This window comes from Lycium barbarum, chromosome 4, assembly GCF_019175385.1.
Source record: "Lycium barbarum isolate Lr01 chromosome 4, ASM1917538v2, whole genome shotgun sequence".
NCBI classification, from domain to species: domain Eukaryota; kingdom Viridiplantae; phylum Streptophyta; class Magnoliopsida; order Solanales; family Solanaceae; genus Lycium; species Lycium barbarum.
The window spans coordinates 38,651,536-38,673,234 of NC_083340.1; the positions used below are offsets into that span (position 1 = coordinate 38,651,536).

General features: G+C 37.5%; 2 protein-coding genes across 3 annotated transcripts; one reads left to right on the top strand and one right to left on the bottom strand.

Moving 5' to 3' along the window:
• Positions 1–2,100: 2,100 nt before the first annotated feature.
• On the top strand, positions 2,101–17,262 carry LOC132635917 (probable ADP,ATP carrier protein At5g56450). The gene is made up of 2 exons (XM_060352523.1): positions 2,101–2,785; positions 16,429–17,262. Exons 1-2 carry the CDS (start codon positions 2,450–2,452, stop codon positions 17,056–17,058), a joined length of 966 nt encoding a protein of 321 aa, XP_060208506.1. The 5' UTR covers positions 2,101–2,449; the 3' UTR covers positions 17,059–17,262.
• A 561-nt stretch (positions 17,263–17,823) lies between these two features.
• Positions 17,824–21,467, bottom strand: LOC132635916 (nucleosome assembly protein 1;2-like). 2 transcript variants are annotated; one of them, XM_060352522.1, is made up of 12 exons: positions 21,103–21,467; positions 20,962–21,005; positions 20,699–20,794; positions 20,172–20,264; positions 20,021–20,099; positions 19,882–19,943; positions 19,609–19,793; positions 19,345–19,522; positions 19,205–19,248; positions 18,377–18,569; positions 18,040–18,071; positions 17,824–17,923 (listed from the first exon to the last, which is right to left on the bottom strand). In XM_060352522.1, exons 1-11 carry the CDS (start codon positions 21,149–21,151, stop codon positions 18,042–18,044), a joined length of 1,053 nt encoding a protein of 350 aa, XP_060208505.1. In that variant the 5' UTR covers positions 21,152–21,467; the 3' UTR covers positions 17,824–17,923; positions 18,040–18,041. The 2 variants fall into 2 exon arrangements, with proteins under 2 accessions (XP_060208505.1, XP_060208503.1); XM_060352520.1 differs by having other exon boundaries at positions 17,824–18,071; positions 21,103–21,464.
• Positions 21,468–21,699: the final 232 nt, after the last annotated feature.

Here is a 21,699-nt window from a genome sequence, read left to right on the forward strand (position 1 = left end):
TCACTTTTATAGAGTTTGAAATTTCACGATTGAAACTTTTGATAATGTTCCTGTTAAATTTTAAAGTTTATGACAATGACTATTTTTTCAATTATATAACTGAAAAATGACTATTTGAGAATTTTATTCCTTTATTTATGACAGGAAGAGAAAAGTTTCAACCCCTATTTTATTTGTCTAAAATTATCCGGACATAAAATGCACAAACATTTAAGGAGAAGAAGACTTCCTTTACTCTTAAAAAAGTCGAAATCAAACCTAAAATAATGAGAAAAAAGAAAAGTTAACTTAGATAAAAGTACTTTCTCGCGATAATTTTTAATTTTGTTAGAGGAAAATAAAAGAAGAGTGATATATATGTTATCCTTTTCTTTTATAAAAAGAGTGAAGAAAAAGTAAGCATATCCATACTTTCTTTTATAATCTTTCAATATCTAATACCTAATGATCCGATTAGTTTAAATTCGCACAACAAGTTTCTCAATTCCTAAGGTAACAAGACTCAAATCCAAAAATTCTGGTTGGAGGCTGAATGATGCACAACCACTAGTAAAAATGGAATTGATCAATCCAGAAGAAGAATTGTCGAGGAAGGTGAAAGCTAGTTCAGAGAATTGATCCTAGAATCAAGCTAATTGAAAGATGGAATTGAGAGGGAAGAAGAAGTAATTTGTGTTATTTCAATGAATGAATCCAAATGTATACTTACAATGAGTATATAAGCAATACAATCAAAATACTAACTGCAATTATTTCGGTGAGGTATTTGATTTTAAGGGTTCATTTTTTCAATTTAATAAAAAAACTGTTTTTTTTTTTTTTTTTTTTTACAAAAAGTCCAAAATCAATCCAGTTCCGAAGAAGCCCAAATACGCATATCCATTTCAAACTATTGTGTTGCTGGTCGCCTGCCTGTGCCTTACCTCTCATTTTGACCAACAATCTTATCTCATGCTTAAGGGTGTCTCATGCATTAATGTTTTGGTGCTATGTGAGCATTTTGGTTTTCATAACAGAAATTTGAGTTTTACGTCGAAAAATTGTAATTTACTCTTGTCATTAAACTCTTAAATGATTCAAAAAGATAATCAATGGTCCACTTTAATCACTTTCCACAAATCATGGAAGTAGGCTCTAAAAGAACGATGAAGTAGCTGTGCTACTCAATTTTGCCGGAATTGATTTATCGTTTTCTTATTCTTATTAATATTGTTTGATATTTTGAGTTTGGCTTGAAGTTCCAAGAAGCTACAGTATAAACTACTTAAGTAATTTATTTTATGACTTGGAGTAAAAAAATTGCAACAGAAATAAATTTAAGACCTATATATTTGTTTGAAAAGGAAGTTTAATTTGACTAGCCCAAAATTGAAAAATTGAATCAAAATATGAAAACCGAATCGAGCAGAAATTACTTTGGTTCGATTTCGGTTATCAAAACTGAAAAAAACGAAAATCGAACTTTTATAAAACCGAATCGAATCAAACTGTCTTATTACTTTAATTTGAGTTTCTTATGCATGCTTCCTTTTCTCAACCAAACAAAAAGAAAGAAGTGAAATGTAAGAGAAAGTAAGATATGTACCTACTACGGCATTCCTTATACTCCAATTTTGTGTTACTTATGCTACCCTTTACTCTTTGCGATTTCTCTTAGATATAATGATATTATATTCTAATAAAATTCTCTTTTGTAACAGAAAAAAAGAAGAGGAGGGATGGGACCTGTTATGTCATTTTACTGCTCTATTACGTACTGTTTCCGTCTCAATTACACAAAGTTTAACAAGTTAAGTTTTACTACTCTATTGTGATCTGAAAAAATCTATTTTGGAACAGAAAAAAAAGAAGAAAATTTTCAAAGATACACAGCTTTTTAAAATATTTATATCACGTAGGCTACTACAATATTATACCGACGAAAAAACATTAAATATAATGTATCAATCTTATGTAAAATGTATAAAAAGTATTTATACACTAAATCAGGTGTTTATACACAAAATATAAACTAGATAGCGTAAATATGGCTTCAAAAATAGACTTAATTTTGTGCCACTTAAATTAGAAAGAGGAGTATGATACATATAAGAAGAGATGTCAAACTTTTATACAGGAAAGGGTCAAGTTAGAAGCTAAGCTCAACATCCAACCCGAATATCTCGTTTCTCAATTCTACAATCCCATCAAGCAAACGAAATGAACCGCGCTTTGTAATTCTGTTATGCACGACTCTATCAAGAAAAAACAGTCGTTAAGACACAAAAATTGAAAAGGATAAACATATAACATTACAACAGAAACACCCCCATCGTTATTCAACTAAGAAAATCAAAGCAACCCCATATAGAAAACCTTGCAAGCTAGGCAACCCCATAAGTTTGTATTTATCTTTTCATATCAAGAAACCATACAAATATTGCATTTTTACTTTTAATCTAACAAGAAAATGGTGGAAGAGGATGGTGAAGGGGAACAAAAGGGTATTTCAAGAAAATCTGAGCCATCAAATTGGTGGGTAACATTCAATAGAGATCTAATGGCAGGAGCAGTAATGGGTGGTGCTGTACACACGATTGTGGCACCAATTGAGAGAGCAAAGCTATTGTTACAAACCCAAGAAAGCAATATAGCTATATTGAGTGGTCCTCATAAGAGGTTTAAGGGAATGGTTGATTGTATAGTTAGAACTGTTAAGGAAGAAGGTGTTCTTTCTCTCTGGAGAGGTAATGGTAGCAGTGTTATCAGATATTATCCTTCTGTTGCTCTCAACTTCTCTCTTAAGGTAAGGTACTCATATTTCTTTTTATTTTTTTACTTTTGCTTATCTTTGTGTTGCTGTTGAAATGGATGTCTTTATTGAACATTTGCTGTGTAACTTCTTGTTTATGTGAACTGCTGAACTGATTATTTTGTGACGATATTTTCTCTTCTTTGTTTAAAATGTATGGTGATATTTATTAGAGCTAACAAGAAATAGTAATCTGTGTGAGGATTGAAGATTAAAAAGTTAGTAACGTGTAGTCGACTTTGATATTTCAGTTGGTGATTATTGTCGTTTGACAGTTTCTTTTATTGGTTAATGTGTATGTGGAGGATTAAGAGTTTCGAATGCCATTTTGTCAAGGTGATTAACGGAGTAATGTGGCTTGATATCATGAATAGAAGCTATGATATTCTTGAGCAAAAGTATGCTGAAATTTATTGATCCATTTAGCTCAAAGTGTTAGTTATGTTGGAAGAAAGTAACAAACGCATACGAAACATGGTTATTTTGGAGTAGTTTAGAGGATAGGGTAGCATGACTTCTCAGAGAAACTTTTAGAGGTAAATTTCCTAAAAACCTCTATAACGTCATCCTAGAAACCGAGTACTGGCTGAAATACAAGTTTCATATGGTTGTCGTTATGGAAAACGAACAACTTAAAAGAGTAGCTTCTTTGTGCATGGTGTGCTGTATGGGAAGCCATTTTTTCAGATGTTCCTTTTTTTTTTTTTTTTTTTTGTAAATTACATAGGGGGTAGGGGAGGGGATTACAACTTGGGGATTCAAACTCTCACCAATAACGTGAAAGTTCAGGTAGCCAACCAACTGAGCTACTAAGTCCCTACTTTTTTTTTTCCAGCTAATAGCTTAAGAAGTAGAGGTTATATTTTTGTCAGCGGGTGTTGCATGTGTAACAACCATGTGGAAGATGTGGATCACTTACTACTTCATTGTAGTTTTACCTTGAACAACGAGCCACAATATTTGCCATTCTCAATGTGAAATCAGTACTTCAGAGAACAGTAGGTCAGTTCATAGATGGTTGGGATTGAACAAGTAAAATGCAAGGAAATGTTTAGACAGTTTCATTGTGTATTTTTTGGCTGGTGTCGATGACAGAAATATAAAAACATTTGACAGACTTGAGAGCTATGTTAAATGTCAAGGAACTGCCTCTTATTTAATTAATTTGTTTGGCGCATTGAGGATATTCATTGTTGTATAGATTGTTGGATTGGTTTCTGGGATGCTTACTTCATCCTTGTAACATTTATATCTGTATCCTCATAATCCATCTTGGTGTCTATTTATAAAACTAATTGATATTGGAAAAAAACTGTTCAGAGGACAGGGTAGCTGTAATAGTTGAATGGATAATAGAGGCCCAAGCTATTATATAGGGCTCGATTTTGGAAATGCAGAGTGGGAAAATGCCAGTTATTATGATCTATTAAGTGCCAGTAAAATACTAACATTTCTTGCTTCAAACAGATGGATGTTTGAGAATTTTTAAGGCATTTTTGTTTTTTGGACTGGAGTCACAATCTTTTACTAATGAAAATCAGAAACACAAGGATATTTGGGGGAATAATGAAAATTCTAAATTTATCCTAGTACGAGATGAATAGTTTCAAGGATCTAATTTCAAAAGAAGGCAATCATATATGAATTCGTGATATAGTGGATGTTATGTTCTGTCTTCTTATGTTTAAATAAATTAAAAAAAGGGAAAAACACTCATGTTCTATTTGGTTTTGACTTGCTTTGTGGAGCTTAAGGCTGTCAATAGTCAGAAGGATTAGTAGATGTAGTCTCGTGTCCTTTTTGCGTCTTTGATGTTTTGAGATTTTACACATATTGTGTTCTTTTAGAGGTGTGATGCCCCAACATTGACCTGTCAATATATCAACTACCCTTAATCCCGAATTAGTTGTGGCTATCCAATTTCAGGACTAGGGGATTCATCATATTTAGACTCTATTTAACTATTTCTACGTTGGCTCATCAACCTACCAAATTTCTCCACCTTTATCCTGGCTCCAAGTACCACATGGAAGGAAATATAAATTGAAAATAATTTGATTCTTAAATTCCATGAATGTAAGAAGATTGGGGTTGGCTTGTCATAGAGCATCATGAATTGATGAATAACATGATAATATATGCTATTTTCCACCCTAGCTGTTTCCAATTCTTTCAAGCAGCTCAATGCTCGTGGAACAACTGCTTTGGTCGAAGACAATATGAGGCCTACCATAGCGTTGTCTAAGATCATATCCATACAGCACTTCAATTTTTTATTTCTTGGATTAGCAGATCTGCCAATGGAAGTGGACTTAATCTGAGATCAACTGCGAATAAGATCCTAGTTTTAGTCTCGTGTTTTTGTACTTCCCAAAATTAACAGTAATCTGACACCTGCTTCCAACTCCTTCCCGTATCTATACCTGCTACCACGATTTGTTCTGGAAACATGATACTGGAAACAAAATCAGCTTTCTTTCAGCAAACAAAATCAACTTCCTTCCATCTGAGGAAACTCTGTCCGTGTTCATTAGATGTGTTCAAGTGTAACTTTCCTAGTTGGATATGTGACAGTTCAATCATATACAGTTTCTCTGTTTTCTCAAACACTAGGTTGCTTTTGGGAAGAGGCTTTTAGACTTACCCTTCTTCGACACAACCCTGCCTCACAGGTTCATTACCCACTACTGCTCTGCCCTGTATGCTTTGCCACTACCCTGACCTGCTCCCAGATAACATTTCCCCCTTCTTGTCTTTCTTCACTCTGCATGTAGCAGGTAGTACTCTACCCTGCTTCATTTCGATCCCCACTTTCACTTTCATTTTCAACAGGAGAAGCACTGGCCAAAAATCCTGCCAGCTGGACTTCGCCACACTGGTTAGATTGGAGAAAAAGGCGGTACAAAAGCTAAGAGTTTGCTAAATGAAAAATCAAACCACTTGATTTATTCTGGATCTTGCCCCCAGGAATTTGGTTCAATGGTAAAGAAAGTATGATATGGGATGTGTGGTAGGCGGCTAGGCGCACATAATGAGTTCGAATCCTACCGCCGATGAAAGCCTGGTACTTAAGTGGGAGGAGGATAGAGTGGCAGGCCAATACTCCCTCGAGTCTCAAACCTGTGTGAGAACTGGGGATGAGTCGGAAAAGAATTATTTCGAATCTTCTGGTGAAAAGTGAAAACTAGGGGAAATATCATGGACTAACCACATACTAAAGAAAAAAAAAAATGAAAAGACATAATAATCATTTATTAAATTCATTGAGTCTAGCATTAAGAGCGAGAGTATTAAGTAACTCAACATTACAACAATAATTTAGCACTACGTAGTTCCACATCCTAGATTGAGCATAATGCTACACAGCATGTGTAATTTATTTGGAAGCTCTCATCACTTCCTTCTAATCATAGTCTTGCTAAAGTCATGTTCAACTGGTTCTGGTTCAGACTCAAGTTCAACACAAGTATTGCTGCCTAACGTTCAGTTGTTTAGGGTGGGAACAGAAGAAAATGAAATGGAAGAATGGTTCTTACTAGGCAGCTATTTTATTAGGTCCTCCTCTTTCCTTTTTTTTTTTTCTTTTTTTTTTCCCTTGGAAAATGGTAATGTTGTATTCTTCAGCATTAAGGAGATGCTAAGGACCTTCAGAAGCAGAAACAGAGAAAAAAATACTTACAAAGATCTTAATGGCAGATAGCATTGCAGGGGAAAGAGGGGGGTGGTTTGGGCATCAGAAACTTGAGATCACAAAACAATAGCTTATTGATGAAATGGCTATGGAGGTACAATACTGAGGAAAATGCACTGTGGAAGGAGGTTATTAAATGCAAATTTGGTGAACTCAATCCACGGTGTACTAATGTGAGCAATGGCACTTATGGTGTTGGAGTCTGGAAAACAATAAGAGCTCTGTGGCCAAAGCTGGAAAGGAACTTGCAGATGAAAGTAGGAGATGGGAAAAAAGCAAAGTTCTGGAAAGATGCTTGGAATGAACAAGTCCCACTTATGGAAGTTTATCCAGATCTATTCATTTTAAGTGACAACCAAGAGGTCGCTATACATGAAGTTTGGAGTGCTCAGGGATGGGACTTAACTTTTAGAAGATTTTTGAATGACTGGGAGGTGGAAAGGGTGGTTAGTCTGTTGAATAGGATTGGTAATTTTCATGGCACTACCTCTGATCCAGACACTTTGAGTTGGAGACACAATAGTGATGGGCAATTCATTGTAAACAGGGCTTACAAAAAGGAGGACATGGTGCAGAATGGGGAGCAGTCAAACTTTTGGATCAAAATATGAAAGTGTCCAACCCCAACCAAGGTGAAATGTTTCACTTGGCTGGTGGCAAAGAGAGCTTGTTTAACACATGAAGTATTGAAGAGAAAGGGACGCATCATAGTTTCCAGCTGTTATCTTTGCAATGAAACAGATGAAACCAACAACCATCTTTTTTTTTTTTTTTTTAAAAAGGGCAGCCCGGTGCACTAAGCTCCCGCTATGCGCGGGGTCCGGGGAAGGGCCGGACCACAAGGGTCTATTGTACGCAGCCTTACCTTGCATTTCTGCAAGAGGCTGTTTCCACGGCTCGAACCCGTGACCTCCTGGTCACATGGCAGCAACTTTACCAGTTACGCCAAGACTCCCCTTCAACAGTTCTAAAAGGAAAAATGCTCCCAGACACAGATTCCCAGGTAAGCAAAATAGATCCAGATCTGATTCTCTCTCCTCAAACCACCATCACAGCCCTCACTCCAGCATGACTCCAGCTCTCTCTCTCCTCCATAGCCTCCATCTACAGCTTTTTCTCTCTCTCCTCCATAGCCTCCATCTACAGTTTTTTCTCTCTCCTCCATAGCCTCAATCTACAGCTTTTTCTAGTTCTTTTGCTTTCTCTCCTCCAAATCTTTTCAGATCTACCCTCTGTCGACATCGGCGACCTCTGACAGTGCCGGATAAATTTTCCGGCGACCTGTCAGTGCCGGAAAAAAAAAAAAAAAAAAAAAACTCCAGCGACCTGAGTTGCTGCCGGCAGAATCACCGGTGACATCTGACAGTGCCGGCGACCACATCAATCAACATAAAACTCCTTCAGTGGTCATTTCAGTCTCTTCAGTGACTTTCATTAGAAACATGCAGGGCTCACACCTTTTTTTCATCAGTGGGGATAAATCCTTTGAACTCAGGAATACGGGGGATAAATATTATAACTGGTTTTCATTAATAGAAAGGGGCAAGAGATATACAAGCAAGATCAATATGGATATTCAGAACCTGAGATGGGTGTGCGAAGCGCTTATTCAAGCATCAAAAGGCACTGGTCGACTATATAGAAGGTGGGGTAGAAAACAACAACACAATCTTTTCAGAGTTTACCAAAACTTCAATGTTTATGGTAGATTTGTTCGCATAGAGGTTTGGCATGGTTCATCTAAAGCAGCAGTGATAATCCCTGAGATCAGCCTCAACAGTGGATGGTCAGATATTGCGAAGAAAATCCTTCGATTTCTGAAAGAATTCAGCGAAGCAGAGCCACTGCTTCCTCCTCCCCTATTGACAAAATCTTATCGTGCAGCTGCTAGCATTGACAGATGGCCAGATATAAGTCAAGGAACCAACAAAGGAGAATTGAATGGAAAACATCCTCTGCACAGAAGCTTGGTTGGCACCTTCAATGATCCATTTCATCACAGTCCCAATCCCGAAACTATTCAGAAATGGTTCATTAGTAGATGGAGAGTTACTGCTGGCATCAAAGTCATACCTTTAGACCACAATCAGTTCCTCTTTGAGCTTCCTTCCAGGCAAGAGGCAATAAGGGTAAAGGCAGGGAATTGGTTCTGGAACGGAAGACATCTTTCTTTATCTTGGTGGTCGCATGACATTTTCTCATTGCAATCTGGTAACTGCTCGGAAAACATATGGTTGAAAGTTTTTGGAATCCCCCTAAATGCTTGGTCAATGGATACTTTTGAACATATAGGGGCTCGTTGCGGGGGTTATGTCGGTGTTGATGAAGATACGAAGAACAGAACCCACCTGATCTGGGCTCGCATTTGCGTCAAAAAATCAGCTATGAAGTTTCCGGCAAGTTTGAATTTTGAATTTGATGATAGGATCTTCGAATTGCCAATAATTAAGGAAATCCGGTCTTTTTCTTTACATGCTGGTCCTTCAACTGGTTTGCCCGAGGTTGTTAATAAGATGGGATCAAATTCTCTCTCAGCTCCACGTGTTAATACCATTAATGATTCACGTGACACACGTGTGGAAGAACCTGTGGAGAAAAGAAGGAATTTGAAGGATTTAAACACAAATGGGCCGGCCTTATTCTCTTATAATAGTCAGGGTAGTAAGAAACACTACAAAGGGAGAAATTCATTAGCTTTGAACAACGGTTACTACACTAAAGGCCCACTTACAAGCAAACACTTCAAGCAACACAAAAAGAAGCAAGTGTGGAGATCATCTGTACCAAAGCTGGACCCATGCTGCTTCAGAGCTTCATCTTCCTTGAATGCTTCATTCTCTTTTGATCCTTTTGAACTAGAAATTCAAGCTTCTAGTCTCAGGGATTTAGAACTCATGGAGGGGACACTATCCGAGCCTGAAGCAGATGATGAAGCGGTTCACGCAGGACACTCGATGGACACACATATACCCAAACCGATATTCTCAGCACTGTCAGTTTCAAATGAATCTGACTCTGGTATCTCATCTCAGTCCTACAACAGTTTTCTTCCTTTGCCTTGGCATGATCTACAAATTCAAACTGTTGATATCCCTGATGTGGTGGAAACCTCAAAATGGACGAAGTTGACAATGATGAAGGCTTGCAAAGTGTTGGGGGTAAATGTTGCTGGGTTTGAACACGAACTTCTGGGAATTATTCTGAGAATGGAGGAAAAAAGGAAAGTGCAGATTCTTGAGCAAAAAAATAAAACAGGAGAATTAAAGAAAGGGAAAAGCAAAGCAGTTACTGAACTTAAAAGATTGGATTGGGGTCTCCAGGACGGGAGTGGGAAGAAAGAGAGGGGCAGGTCTCACAAGGCTCATTCCAGATGAGAGTTAAAACACTCAGCTGGAATGTGCAGGGTCTCAACAATAAAGACAAGAGAAGCACTTTGAAATCTCTTATTCACAAGTGGGGAGTTGATATTATTTGCCTGCAGGAAACCAAAATAGAGACATGGAATCCATCTCTAATCAGGCAAATTTGGGGAAACAGATGGATCTCTTGGGCAGAAGTCAAAGCAATTGGTACCAAAGAAGGGATATTAATAATGTGGGACAAAAGAGCTTGGAAATGTGTTGATTTTGAAGCAGGAGCCTTTTCTTTATCATGTAGATTCGAAAGTCTTACTGAGGATTTCAAATGGGTTTTTACTAGTGTTTATGGCCCTCATACCAATCCAGAAAGGGAGGATCTTTGGCTCGAGTTAGCATCTATCAGGGGATTGTGGTCTGACCTATGGGTCATAGGAGGGGATTTCAATGTGTGCAGATTTGTGGGGGAAAGATTGAACTGCGTTAGAAGATCAAGGGCGATGCTGGGCTTCTCCAACACTATTCTAGACCTGGATTTGATTGACCCTCCACTTCAGGGAGCACAATTTACCTGGTCAAGAGGGGAGGAGTCTCTCCAAGCCTCTAGAATTGACAGGTTCCTTATCTCAACAGAATGGAGCGAGATGTTCAATACTATCAAACAGTACCCCTTGCCTAGAGTTTTTTCTGATCATAAACCAATTATCCTGGAAAGTGGAGATTGGGAGACCACACCTTCTTATTTCAAGTTTGAAAACATGTGGCTTCAAGCTGAGGGTTTCATGGACATGATAGAAGGATGGTGGATTTCTTAAACTGTATTAGGCACCCCAGACTTTGTGCTAATGCAGAAACTAAGAAATCTCAAGAAAGACATTACTAAATGGAATAGGGAGGTCTATGGAACAATCGAGACTCAAAGGAACAAGGCACTCAAAGAACTTTGGAAGCTGGACCAGTTAGCTGAGCTCAGAGCTCTCTCTACAGAAGAGAAAGGTCAGACATTGAATCTCAAACTTGAACTTCAGCAAATAGCAACCGCTGAAGAGATCTCATGGAGACAAAAATCAAGATGTTTATGGTTGAAAGAGGGGGATAAGAATACAAAGTTTTTCCAAAGAATGGCCAACTCTCATAGAAAGGGCAATACCATTGACAGACTCAAAATAGGGAATGAAGTAATTGAAGACAAAGGAAGGATCAAGGATGGTATTCTGGAGTACTATCAACAAATTTACAAAGAAACTGAATCTTGGAGACCCTCAGCTGTCTTTGAAGGTCTGTCAAGTCTCAACACAGTGGATAAAGAGGACCTTGAACTTCCTTTCACCGAAATGGAGATTTTAGAAGCTCTCATGACTTGTGCCCCTGACAAAGCTCCAGGCCCTGATGGTTTCACTATGGCTTTCTTTCAAAAATCATGGAACTTCATCAAAGCAGACCTGCTAGCAGCTTTTAATTTCTTTCATCAGAACTGCCAAATGGTGAGATCATGCAATGCCTCTTTCATTGCTCTTATCCCAAAGAAGAAAGGGGCCGCAGAGCTTAGAGATTATAGGCCTATAAGTCTTATAGGCAGTGTCTACAAATTGCTGGCCAAAATTTTAGCTAAGAGGCTCGGAAAAGTGGTGGATTCCTTAGTTTCTGGACAGCAGAGTGCTTTTCTGAAGAATAGACAGATCACTGATGCATCTATGATTGCCAATGAAGTGCTAGACTGGAAAATTAAAAGTGGTGAGACTGGGATCCTATGCAAATTAGATATTGAGAAAGCTTTTGATCAGCTTAACTGGGCTTATTTAGTCAACATTTTGAAGCAAATGGGTTTCGGGGAAAGGTGGATAAGGTGGATTTATTTCTGTATTTCGACAGTGAAGTTTTCAATTCTGGTGAACAGAAGTCCAGTTGGGTTTTTCTCTTCTCAAAAGGGACTCAGGCAGGGGGATCCATTGTCCCCTTTCCTCTTTATCATTGCGATGGAAGGATTATCTCAGCTGTTAGCAAAGGCCAAAGAACTTCAGTGGATTCAAGGGTTCCAAGTGGGCAGAAATCCTTCCACCTCAGTCTCAGTCTCTCATCTACTCTATGCAGATGACACCCTTATATTTTGTGGAGCTGATTGTCAGCAGGTCTCTAATCTCAACACCACCCTCATGATCTTTGAGGCCATCTCTGGACTTCATATCAACATGCTTAAGAGCACTATATATCCAGTGAATGAAGTGACCAACCTAGAAGCTCTTGCTGATATTCTTAGCTGCAAAACAGGCTCCTTTCCCACCACCTATTTGGGACTTCCTTTGGGTGCTAAATTCAAATCATCTGGGATATGGAGTGGGGTCATTGAAAGAATGGAGAAAAGACTAGCCACTTGGAAGATGCAATATCTCTCATTGGGTGGCAGGCTCACCCTCATCAAAAGTGTCCTAGACAGCATTCCCACTCACTTTATGTCACTCTTCCCTATGCCAAGCTCAGTTCTAAAGCAAATTGACAGGCTTAGAAGGAAATTCCTATGGGAAGGTAACAGTGTTACTCATAAATTCTCTTTGGTCAAATGGCAATCAGTTATTCAACCCAAAGGACAAGGGGGGCTGGGGATTAGAAATCTTAAGTTTCATAACAACAGCCTACTCATGAAGTGGCTTTGGAGATATGGTCAAAATGAGGCAGGGTACTGGAAGGAAATCATCAAAGCTAAATATGGTATTCAAGACCACTGGACTGCAAAGAAAAGCAATGAACCACATGGTGTTGGAGTATGGAAACACATCAGTAGTCTCCAAGAGGAATTCTTCCAGGCTGTCTCATTCAAGGCTGGAAATGGGCTCAAGATCAGATTTTGGCAGGACAAATGGCTTGGGGACACTTTAGTAAAAGATTTATTTCCCTCACTATTTCTGATAACTTCTAACAAAGAAGCAACATTAGCTCAATATAGAGTTAACAACTGTTGGACACCAATTTTAAGGAGAAACTTACAGGATTGGGAAGTTGATGATTTTCTTTCTCTATTAGAAAGTTTGGGACAAAGTACTTTGGTGGCAGATTTTCAGGACAGAATACTCTGGGGCAATTCTAAGGAAAAGATTTTCACTGTGAAGGAATGTTACAACAACTGGTGCTCTCAAAATAGCCTTTTAGAGGTTTGGCCTTGGAAGCTTGTATGGAGAACCAGACAGCCTCTCAGAGTTACTTGCTTCACTTGGACTGCACTGAAGGAAGCATGCCTAACACAAGACAATCTTAGAAGGAGAGGTGTAATAGTTGTTAACATGTGTACCATGTGCAAGCAGACCAATGAAAGTGTCAACCATCTATTTTTGCACTGCCCTGCAGCAGCTAGCCTCTGGTTTTTCTTCTACTCTATGCTTGGTCTACAATGGGTAATGCCCTTCAACATCAAAGATGCATATGCTAGCTGGATACTCTGGAGAGTTGACAAATCCATTAAAAGAATTTGGAGAATGATCCCAGCAGTAATTTTTTGGACCCTATGGAAGGAGAGAAACAACAGATGCTTTGAAGGAATCTCAACTCCTATTTGCTCTCTAAAGTCTAGGTGTTTAGTTAGTCTTTTTAGTTGGCATTCTTTTGCCCCTGTAAACAATGTGGGTAACTTTCTAGATTTTATCAGCTCCTTTTCTCTAGTTCAGTAGAGATAGGATATCTTTAGATTGTTCTACAGGTTTTGCCAAGCTTGCCAGCTTTTCCCATCTGTAACCTTGCATCTTCTTGATGTTTTACTAATGAATTTTATTACTTTACCAAAAAAAAAGACTCCCCTTCAACAACCATCTTTTTCTTCACTGCAAATTCACAGCACAACTTTGGTCTTTGTTCTTCAACCTGACAGAGACTAATTGGACTATGCCTGAGCATACTGCAGATTTACTAAGTTGTTGGATGAGAAGAGGAGGCAGCAAGAGCCAGAAAAAATGGTGGAGGATGATCCCTCATTGTATTTGGTGGACTATTTGGAAAGAACGGAATGAAAGGTGTTTTGAAGATAGATCCAATTCCACTCAGAAAGTCAAATAGAATTGTATAGTATCTTTCTACTTTTGGTGTAAAGAAATAGGATTAGACGATATAGATCAGTTTGTAGATTTATTAAGATCAATGTAACTATTTCTTTTACTCTTTCTGTCTTCAGTTTAACTCTTTTTGATGGTCTCCACCATATCCTAAATGCTGAGGAATACAAATTACCAGTTTCAAACAAAAAAAAAAAGATCTTAATAATTCTACAAGCTGTTCTGTTTCCTCTACACCTTTTTCTTTACACAACAACATACCCAGTGTAATCCCACAAGTAGGGTCTGGGGAGGGTAAAGTGTACGCTGACCTTACCTCTATCTTTGTAGGGTAGATGGTTGTTTCCGATAGACCCTCGGCTCAAGTAAAACAGGAACAATCATCAGGATAGCAAGAAAACTAAAGCAGAAGAAACAGTAAGTAGTAATAGAAGACTAGAACACGTAATATGCGAATACTAAAATAAGAAATTCTGGAAATAATACTACTACAACAAGAAAGGAAAATATTACTGGAATTGGACCTATCTTCTTTACACCAAAAATAAAAAGACACAATACAATTCCACTTAACATTCTGAATGGAATTGGACCTATCTTCAAAATTGCTACTGTTCCTTTCTCTCCTAACTGTCCTCCATATGCAATGTGGGATTATCCTCCACCATGCCTTTTGGCTCTTACTTCCCCCTCTTCTAATCCAACAACTCAGTAGACCTGCGGTATGTTCAGGCATGGTCTACTTTGTCTCAGTGAGACTAAAGAAGGTGGCCCAAATCTGTGCTGTGAAACTACAATGCAAAATAAATGGTTGTTGGTCTCTTCTACCTTCCCACATAATGAACACCGGGATACTATAGTCATTCCTTGGGATACTATAGTCATTCCTTGTTTCTTTATAACTTCATATGTCAGGCATGCCCTTCTGGCAACCAAATATGTAAAACATTTTACCTTGGTTGGTGCTAAGTTTCTCAAAACCATTCTCCTCAAACTCTGTTGGCTACTTTTTTGCTGGATATTTTCCATTTTGTATGCCCTGCTAACAGAGAAAGCCCCATCTTCACTCTGTTTCCATCTCAATGAATCAAGAACATTGCTGGTACCTGGGAATTTCTCTGTCCTCTGGCAATTTGGCCACTCTCAATTTGGCTACTCTCTAGGTCCTTCTCTTCCCTTCCTAGTCTCTCAGACCATTGAAACCCTAAATGTTGTACCTATTTGGACCAATGTGTATGGAAATTAATGTTGAGTTACAAGACATAGCTGTAGCTGTGCTGGAAGCATCAACATGTTTTAATGGTATCCATAATTCCTCGTTTATGCATATTATGAGAATAATTGAATTTCTGTTTGAAAAGTGTGTGTTATTATATAGTTAGCTTGGTAATACTCCATCTAGCACATCAACTATCATATTCCAGTGGTAAAGCTAAATTAAAAAGATAAACTTACAGAACTAAGCGCTTGGAAATATAAAAGATAAAATCTCCGCGAAACATAATCCTTTGGTATATTTGCTTGAGTTATGGTTGTAAAGCTGAAATCTATCATATGTAAAGCTGAAATCTATCATACTTCCTGTTCTTGCTAGCAAGTATCTTGTTACAGCAGCAAGAGGTGACTCTTTATGAGAAGATTTTTGAGTTCTGAGCTGCTTGTTTTCCTCCTCCTGTATTTTCTCCAAAATGGAATCTGATGTGAAAGGTCATTGGAGAATGGGGATCCATGCATCTTGTTTGTACACTACAAAACAGGCATTTGAATAGTTTCTGGCTTTAGTTTACAGCATGATAGTTTTACCTTTGATCTTTCGGTTATCAAAAAAGTTCATAACATAATCGTCTATTGAAAATTGTAGTCTGCTCATATTATAATTGTAAAACAATTACACCAAAATATTTCGGAATTACAAGTCATTTGTTGAGACCCTTTTCTACTCCATTGTTTTCCTGGCATGTTAAATCCACCATGTACCTCATTTTCTTTAGGTATAGTTGGTAAAGTCAGCATATACTATGAGATCATGTTATTGTCAACTCTGAGTTGTCCGGCCACGGGCACAGAGTTTTGAGTCTGGAACAGGTTTTATTTTTCAAAAAAGAACCTATTCTCATTGTTATGTGATTGACTACAAATGTCAATGTGCTGCCTCTTTCCTGGCTCTCTTAGCACCGCCAAATACATTAATGGAAGAGTGTCTTTTCTAAACTTACAACCACCCAAAGGCATCTGCAACCTATTTCTGGTTTTACAGAACCAGCCATGTCATATGCAAACACGATTGTTGATATTTTTATGCACGATATATACACTCCCCTGACTTAGTGTACGTTTGAGTTGCCACAGAAATTACCTCTAGTGGTTGATAAGAAATTGTGCATGCTTCCTGTGGGGAGGGACGTGACTATTATTTTAAATATTTCATTAACTTTTCCACTAAAATCCTCTAGAGCTTCTGTTACTGCTTATTGTGTCTTTTGAGTGAGGATTGAAGAGTTCAATTACTGCTTATTGTGTCTCAAGAACTAATTGCATACTTTCTGAACTCAGGATCTCTATAGGAATATCTTACACAGCAACTTTCAAGATGGTCACCTTTTGGCTGGTTCATCAGCTAATTTTATTGCCGGGTCTGCAGCTGGTTGTACAACATTGATCATCATTTATCCACTAGATATTGCACATACACGACTCGCAGCTGACCTTGGTCGGTATGAAGCTCGTCAGTTCCGTGGCATTTACCACTTTCTGAGGACAATTCATGAGAAAGATGGAATTCGAGGCATTTACAGGGGACTTCCCGCCTCTCTTCATGGAATGATTGTTCACAGAGGGCTTTACTTTGGGGGTTTCGACACCATAAAAGACAGGATGGCTGAAAATTCTGAAGCAGATGTGCCATTATGGAAACGCTGGGTAGTCGCTCAAGCAGTCACAACATCTGCTGGCCTGTTCTCTTATCCTTTGGATACAGTTCGGAGGCGAATGATGATGCAATCTGGCTTAGAAAAGCCAATGTACAGAAGCACATTTGATTGTTGGCGGAGGATTTACAAGACAGAAGGATTTAATTCATTTTACCGTGGAGCTATGTCTAATATTTTCAGAAGTACTGGTGCAGCAGCTGTTTTAGTGTTATATGATGAGGTGAAAAAATTCATGAATTGGAGTGGATTATAGCATAAGGTGTTTCAGGTTAATATTAATCATCACAAATGGGATTAGGAGTATCAACTGTGGTACAAAGACCTAATTATATTAGCCTTACTTGGTAGAGATGCATTTTGATAGCCTCAAACGTGACAAACATACAATGTGGTAAAACATGTCCAGATTTTTTCCACATTTGGATAATAACAAAGATCAGAACTTTTTACAATCAAAGCTAAGCGCATTGCAGTTCCATTCCATTTCCAGTGTACTATTTTCTTGCAAATATTGTGTTCGGTATGGTGAAAAATATTTTTACAGAAATACTGTTTGTTGAAAATGTTTTCCCTCATATATTATTTGACTGGACATAAAAGCAGGTGGACAAAAAAGCAGGTGATATATTGTGATTGTGCAAGGTGTATGGTATTGCATTTGGCAATCTTTTGGTGATATTTTGGACATTAAATATTGCTGACAGTGTCCAACTGTTGATTGACACAAGATGAGATTGAATAAGAGTTGGAATATTTGTAAAAAAAAACGAAGTCATTTTCCCATTTTGGTGGAAAACGTTCCAAATTATAAGGTAGCCAAACACTTGCAAGTATTTTTGAGGAAAACATTTCTGTTGTACCAAAGGATTTTGTTGCATAATATCTAAAGTTGCTTTTCGTTTTCCTCTCTCCGCATGCCTAAATTCTTCAAAAAGAAGGCACTCCCCAAGTTAAACTAGTAAATAGTGAAAATGAATAATACTAAAAAATGAATAGTCATCGGGAATACAATATCGCATGTTAAAATTTCAAAATTGCAATCTCATATACCAGCTAAGTTGCTGAATAAACCATTGAACTGCTTGTTCAAACATATGAATTATCTTCCTGCAAGAGTCCTATTTTAGAGAAATATATCAGACAAATTAACAAATAAATAATAAATAAATAAAATCAATATATTTAGCAAATCGCTTCCACAACACAAGGTACGATTCCGTGCAGCTTCGGATACCTTTATTGTCCTCTAGTTTCTGCACTGCCATCCTGCAATTACCAAAAGTGAAGAAGTGTTATCTAGTCTAGACTAAGAGAAGGGAAGATAACAAGAAAATGACGCAAAATTCAAATTTAATATGCTCTTTGGCATACTATCACTACAATAATAGTATGCCAAAGCATAACAAGAAGATGAACATTTGCAAACAATCGCTAGAATAGCTGTAAGGTCAAACATCTACTGAAGCTACATTTCAGACTATCTTAGTAGTTGTATGCTTAAATGCAAATGCTTCAACTTTAAATGCTGGGTATTTCTTGCTTTCTCTTACATGAGGGAAGGGATATTATACCTCACTGGTGCTCTTTACATTCTTTTCATCGCCTTTCTCATTCTCATTGTCATCATCCTCTTCTTCATAATTCTCTTCCACATAATCTTCCTCTTCCTCATCATCATCGCCTCCTTCTTCATCATCAGTGGGAACGGCCTCTCCAGTAAACCAAGACACAGCATGAGGAATGATCTTCTCTCGAATGGTTGACCTACAATAACAAATCACTAGAACTGCTCAGCGTATTTCCTCAATCGATCAGAAAAATACCTAGCAATCAATGCAGGGAAATCCATTTTTAGAAAGAAAATGCTAACAAACAGTCCAAGTGCCAGACAATTTATGGTTATAATGATCTTTTATAGAGATATTTTTTTACTTGCTAGTACTTGGCAAACATAGGGAGCACCCTTCCTGTTCTTTTTCTCAACAGATATTTTTAACTGACGAATGTCATTCTGGAACTTTCGACTCAGTCCTTATTCTTAATCTAAAGAATACTACTAGAAGGATTTTCCATTTCAGTCTGCACAAAGTCACTCATCCGAGCAGGGCAGTTAAGCTGAAGAGACAAATGATCTGACAGCACAAGAGGCTCGTAATGTAGAATTGTACCTCAAAGATTACAACAGCATCTCTCCAAAAGGTTTAGCATATGTCAAATAAAAGATAGTGCAGAAGGCCACTTTATCAAGAACAGAAAAGTTGACAAGATTGTTGAGGTTCAGCATATGCAATCAAAGTTGAAACCATGCCTTTCATGTCATTTCAATTTTTCATCTACCTAATAACTGGTTAAACTAACAGCCACTCCGGTTTTAAGACGGTCAATATTACAGGACTTACCCAATCTCATAATCTTGTTCCATCTGACTTTGAAGCAATTCAGCCTTGAAAACATACAGCACAAAAAGTGAGACCAATCAGCAGCAAGGAACAGAAAGCAACTTACATCTTGAAGTAATTTATTCCCCAAAGCGACTTACAGTTTCCTCATCAAGTTCCTCTATAACCTCTGGTAGTTGAGGTGGATCAAAAAAATGAAAGAAACTTTCACATTCCTCAATTTTTATGATTGGCTTTGTATCGTTGGATCCCTTCTTTGGTTTCTTCTTTAGGATCTTCTGTGTCAAGGTTTTCCCCGGAAACCATTCGATCTCTGTCCTAAAGGTACCCAACAAAGACATGCTTTTAGAAGGAAGTACTTCAGAGAGAATTTTCCTAATGGCGAAAGAAAAATATAGCTGTACCCTATTGCATTCTCTAGGATATGCTCATCCTCGCTAATCATGTGATATGTCTTTGTAAGCACACTGTTGCTAAAATAGGGATTTGTATCAAAGAAGAACTCAATCTTAAAGCCCTTGGCATCATCAAGTCTACTCCATTTGACATCTTTGAGATACTGAAGGGCATCTTCATCTCGCTCAGTAATCTGAACGGTGGAAATATATGCAGACTGATCAATAAGTTGAACAAGCTATATAGGCAGATAAATTAAAAGGAATAAAAACACACATTACCTCCTTAGCAAGTATTTCATTATTTTTCATTGCTAGCAGCCAGAAATGGGGAATACCTTTATCTGTATGCAAGTTTCATTACTTATCAGAAAAAAGCTAGCAAACATAGGACTGAAAACATAATTGACTTGCAAGATACCTCCTGCTGATTCATTGGTTTCTTTATCTACTGTGCTCTCATCTCCAGCTTCAACAATGCCATTCACAATCCCATATCGCTGCAAATGCACCAAAGAGTATGTTACATCAACTATACATATATATGTACTACACACACATACAAACATTACCTTGTTGTAAAGTGGCTCATACAACTTGTAGAACCTTGCTTCCAAAGCTGCCCTGTCCTCAAGGAACTGTGCCTCTAATTCATTATATTCGGTCTGCATTGATCGTGTCAAAGATTTTAATGTTGTACCCAACTAGGCATTGAATTACTACCCTATTCAAGCAATTAAAAAAAAAAGGAAAAATGACATAAAACTGAACAAGGCAACAGCGCGTCTTTTCTTGATTGTCTCAACACCACACTGTAGTGCATAAGTCTAACTTCACTACTTATCAAATTGAACTCAATTAGATGATGTGAATAATGGTTACAAAAAATCAGATTTATTGTGATAGAATAATATACTTGCATAGCATTGGTCCAAAAGGGAAAGAAATAACTAGAAATGCAATGAGGGGTCAACTTCTTCACATACTATCTATAATTACTATAAAGAATGCAATTAGGATCAAGCACTATATACAACTTGAAATAATCATTGTCAAGTAAGAAAATAGATAGATAAAAGTCTTGTGATTAGAGTAAAACCTGAATCTCTTTGAGGACATCAACACGTTTCCTAATGTTTGGGGGAAGTTTGTCCAGAAAACCAGAGTGATCCTTCGCCAAATCATGAAGCTTGTTCTGCAGCACATGTAACCAAAAAATACAAGTAAAAACAATAAACTGACAGAAAAAAACAAAAAAGTAAAATCACTAAAAAGTGAAAACATTCAGTTCAATATCCACAAGCACTCATCAGCCACATGCATAGTATAGACGAAAATAACTTAAGCAGGAAAAATGAGCACCTTGATGGAATTTACAAGATCTGCACGATCCTCAGCAGTGAGAGCTAATTAAAACAACAACATTAACAGATAAAACAACCAAAATGTGAATCAGTTAGCAAATGAAATGATCCAAATTCATTAAGATTAAAAGTTTCATACCAGCAGGGAGATCAGAGCCTACATTGACCTGATCCTTTTGATCACTCATAGTTGTTGCACTAAATTCAAGAAAGTTGATTGGTTGATGTACGGTACAAGAACAATTGGAAAGATTAAGATAAAAGTCAAATTGGAGCTAAGATAAATCTTGAGGATAGCAAGAAATCAATGTTGATTTTCTTTGTGGTGGCAATGTAATTAGATATGTGATGATTTGTGTCAGCTGGTCCATGTTGACTCCTGCCAGCACACTTGGACTGTTAGCTGTTCGCTCCATATCATCACAATCTCTAAAAAAATATTCTTTGTTTTTTTAAATTTTTTTTTACTGCTATTCTAGACCAACAGTATAAAAGAGTATTTATACGGTTAGACCACTCAAAAGATTACTATAACACCTGGTGAGAGTTTGGATGTGTGAGATGGAGGAAGGTCAGGCACCAGAATTTGTATTTTAAATTGCTTTTTTCATTGCTCGTTTTTGCTTATTTTTAGTTGTTGCTGTAAGCTTCTTTCTTTTTTTTTTTTTTTTTTGCTTTCATACTCTCCTTTTTTTGGAGCATTTTTTCTTTTAATAAATTTCCATCACTATGTGCT

Bases quoted from the DNA above. Each gene is read 5' to 3' on its own strand.
- LOC132635917 (XM_060352523.1), top strand. From the start codon at position 2,450: ATGGTGGAAGAGGATGGTGAAGGGGAACAAAAGGGTATTTCAAGAAAA. The intron at 2,786-16,428 runs GTAAGGTACTCA...TTCTGAACTCAG, and splicing joins CTCTCAACTTCTCTCTTAAG to GATCTCTATAGGAATATCTT.
- LOC132635916 (XM_060352522.1), bottom strand. From the start codon at position 21,151: ATGAGTGATCAAAAGGATCAGGTCAATGTAGGCTCTGATCTCCCTGCT. The intron at 19,944-20,020 runs GTATCTTGCAAG...ACTTGCATACAG, and splicing joins AACCAATGAATCAGCAGGAG to ATAAAGGTATTCCCCATTTC. The intron at 18,072-18,376 runs GTATAATATCCC...TGGTAATTGCAG, and splicing joins ATGTAAAGAGCACCAGTGAG to GATGGCAGTGCAGAAACTAG.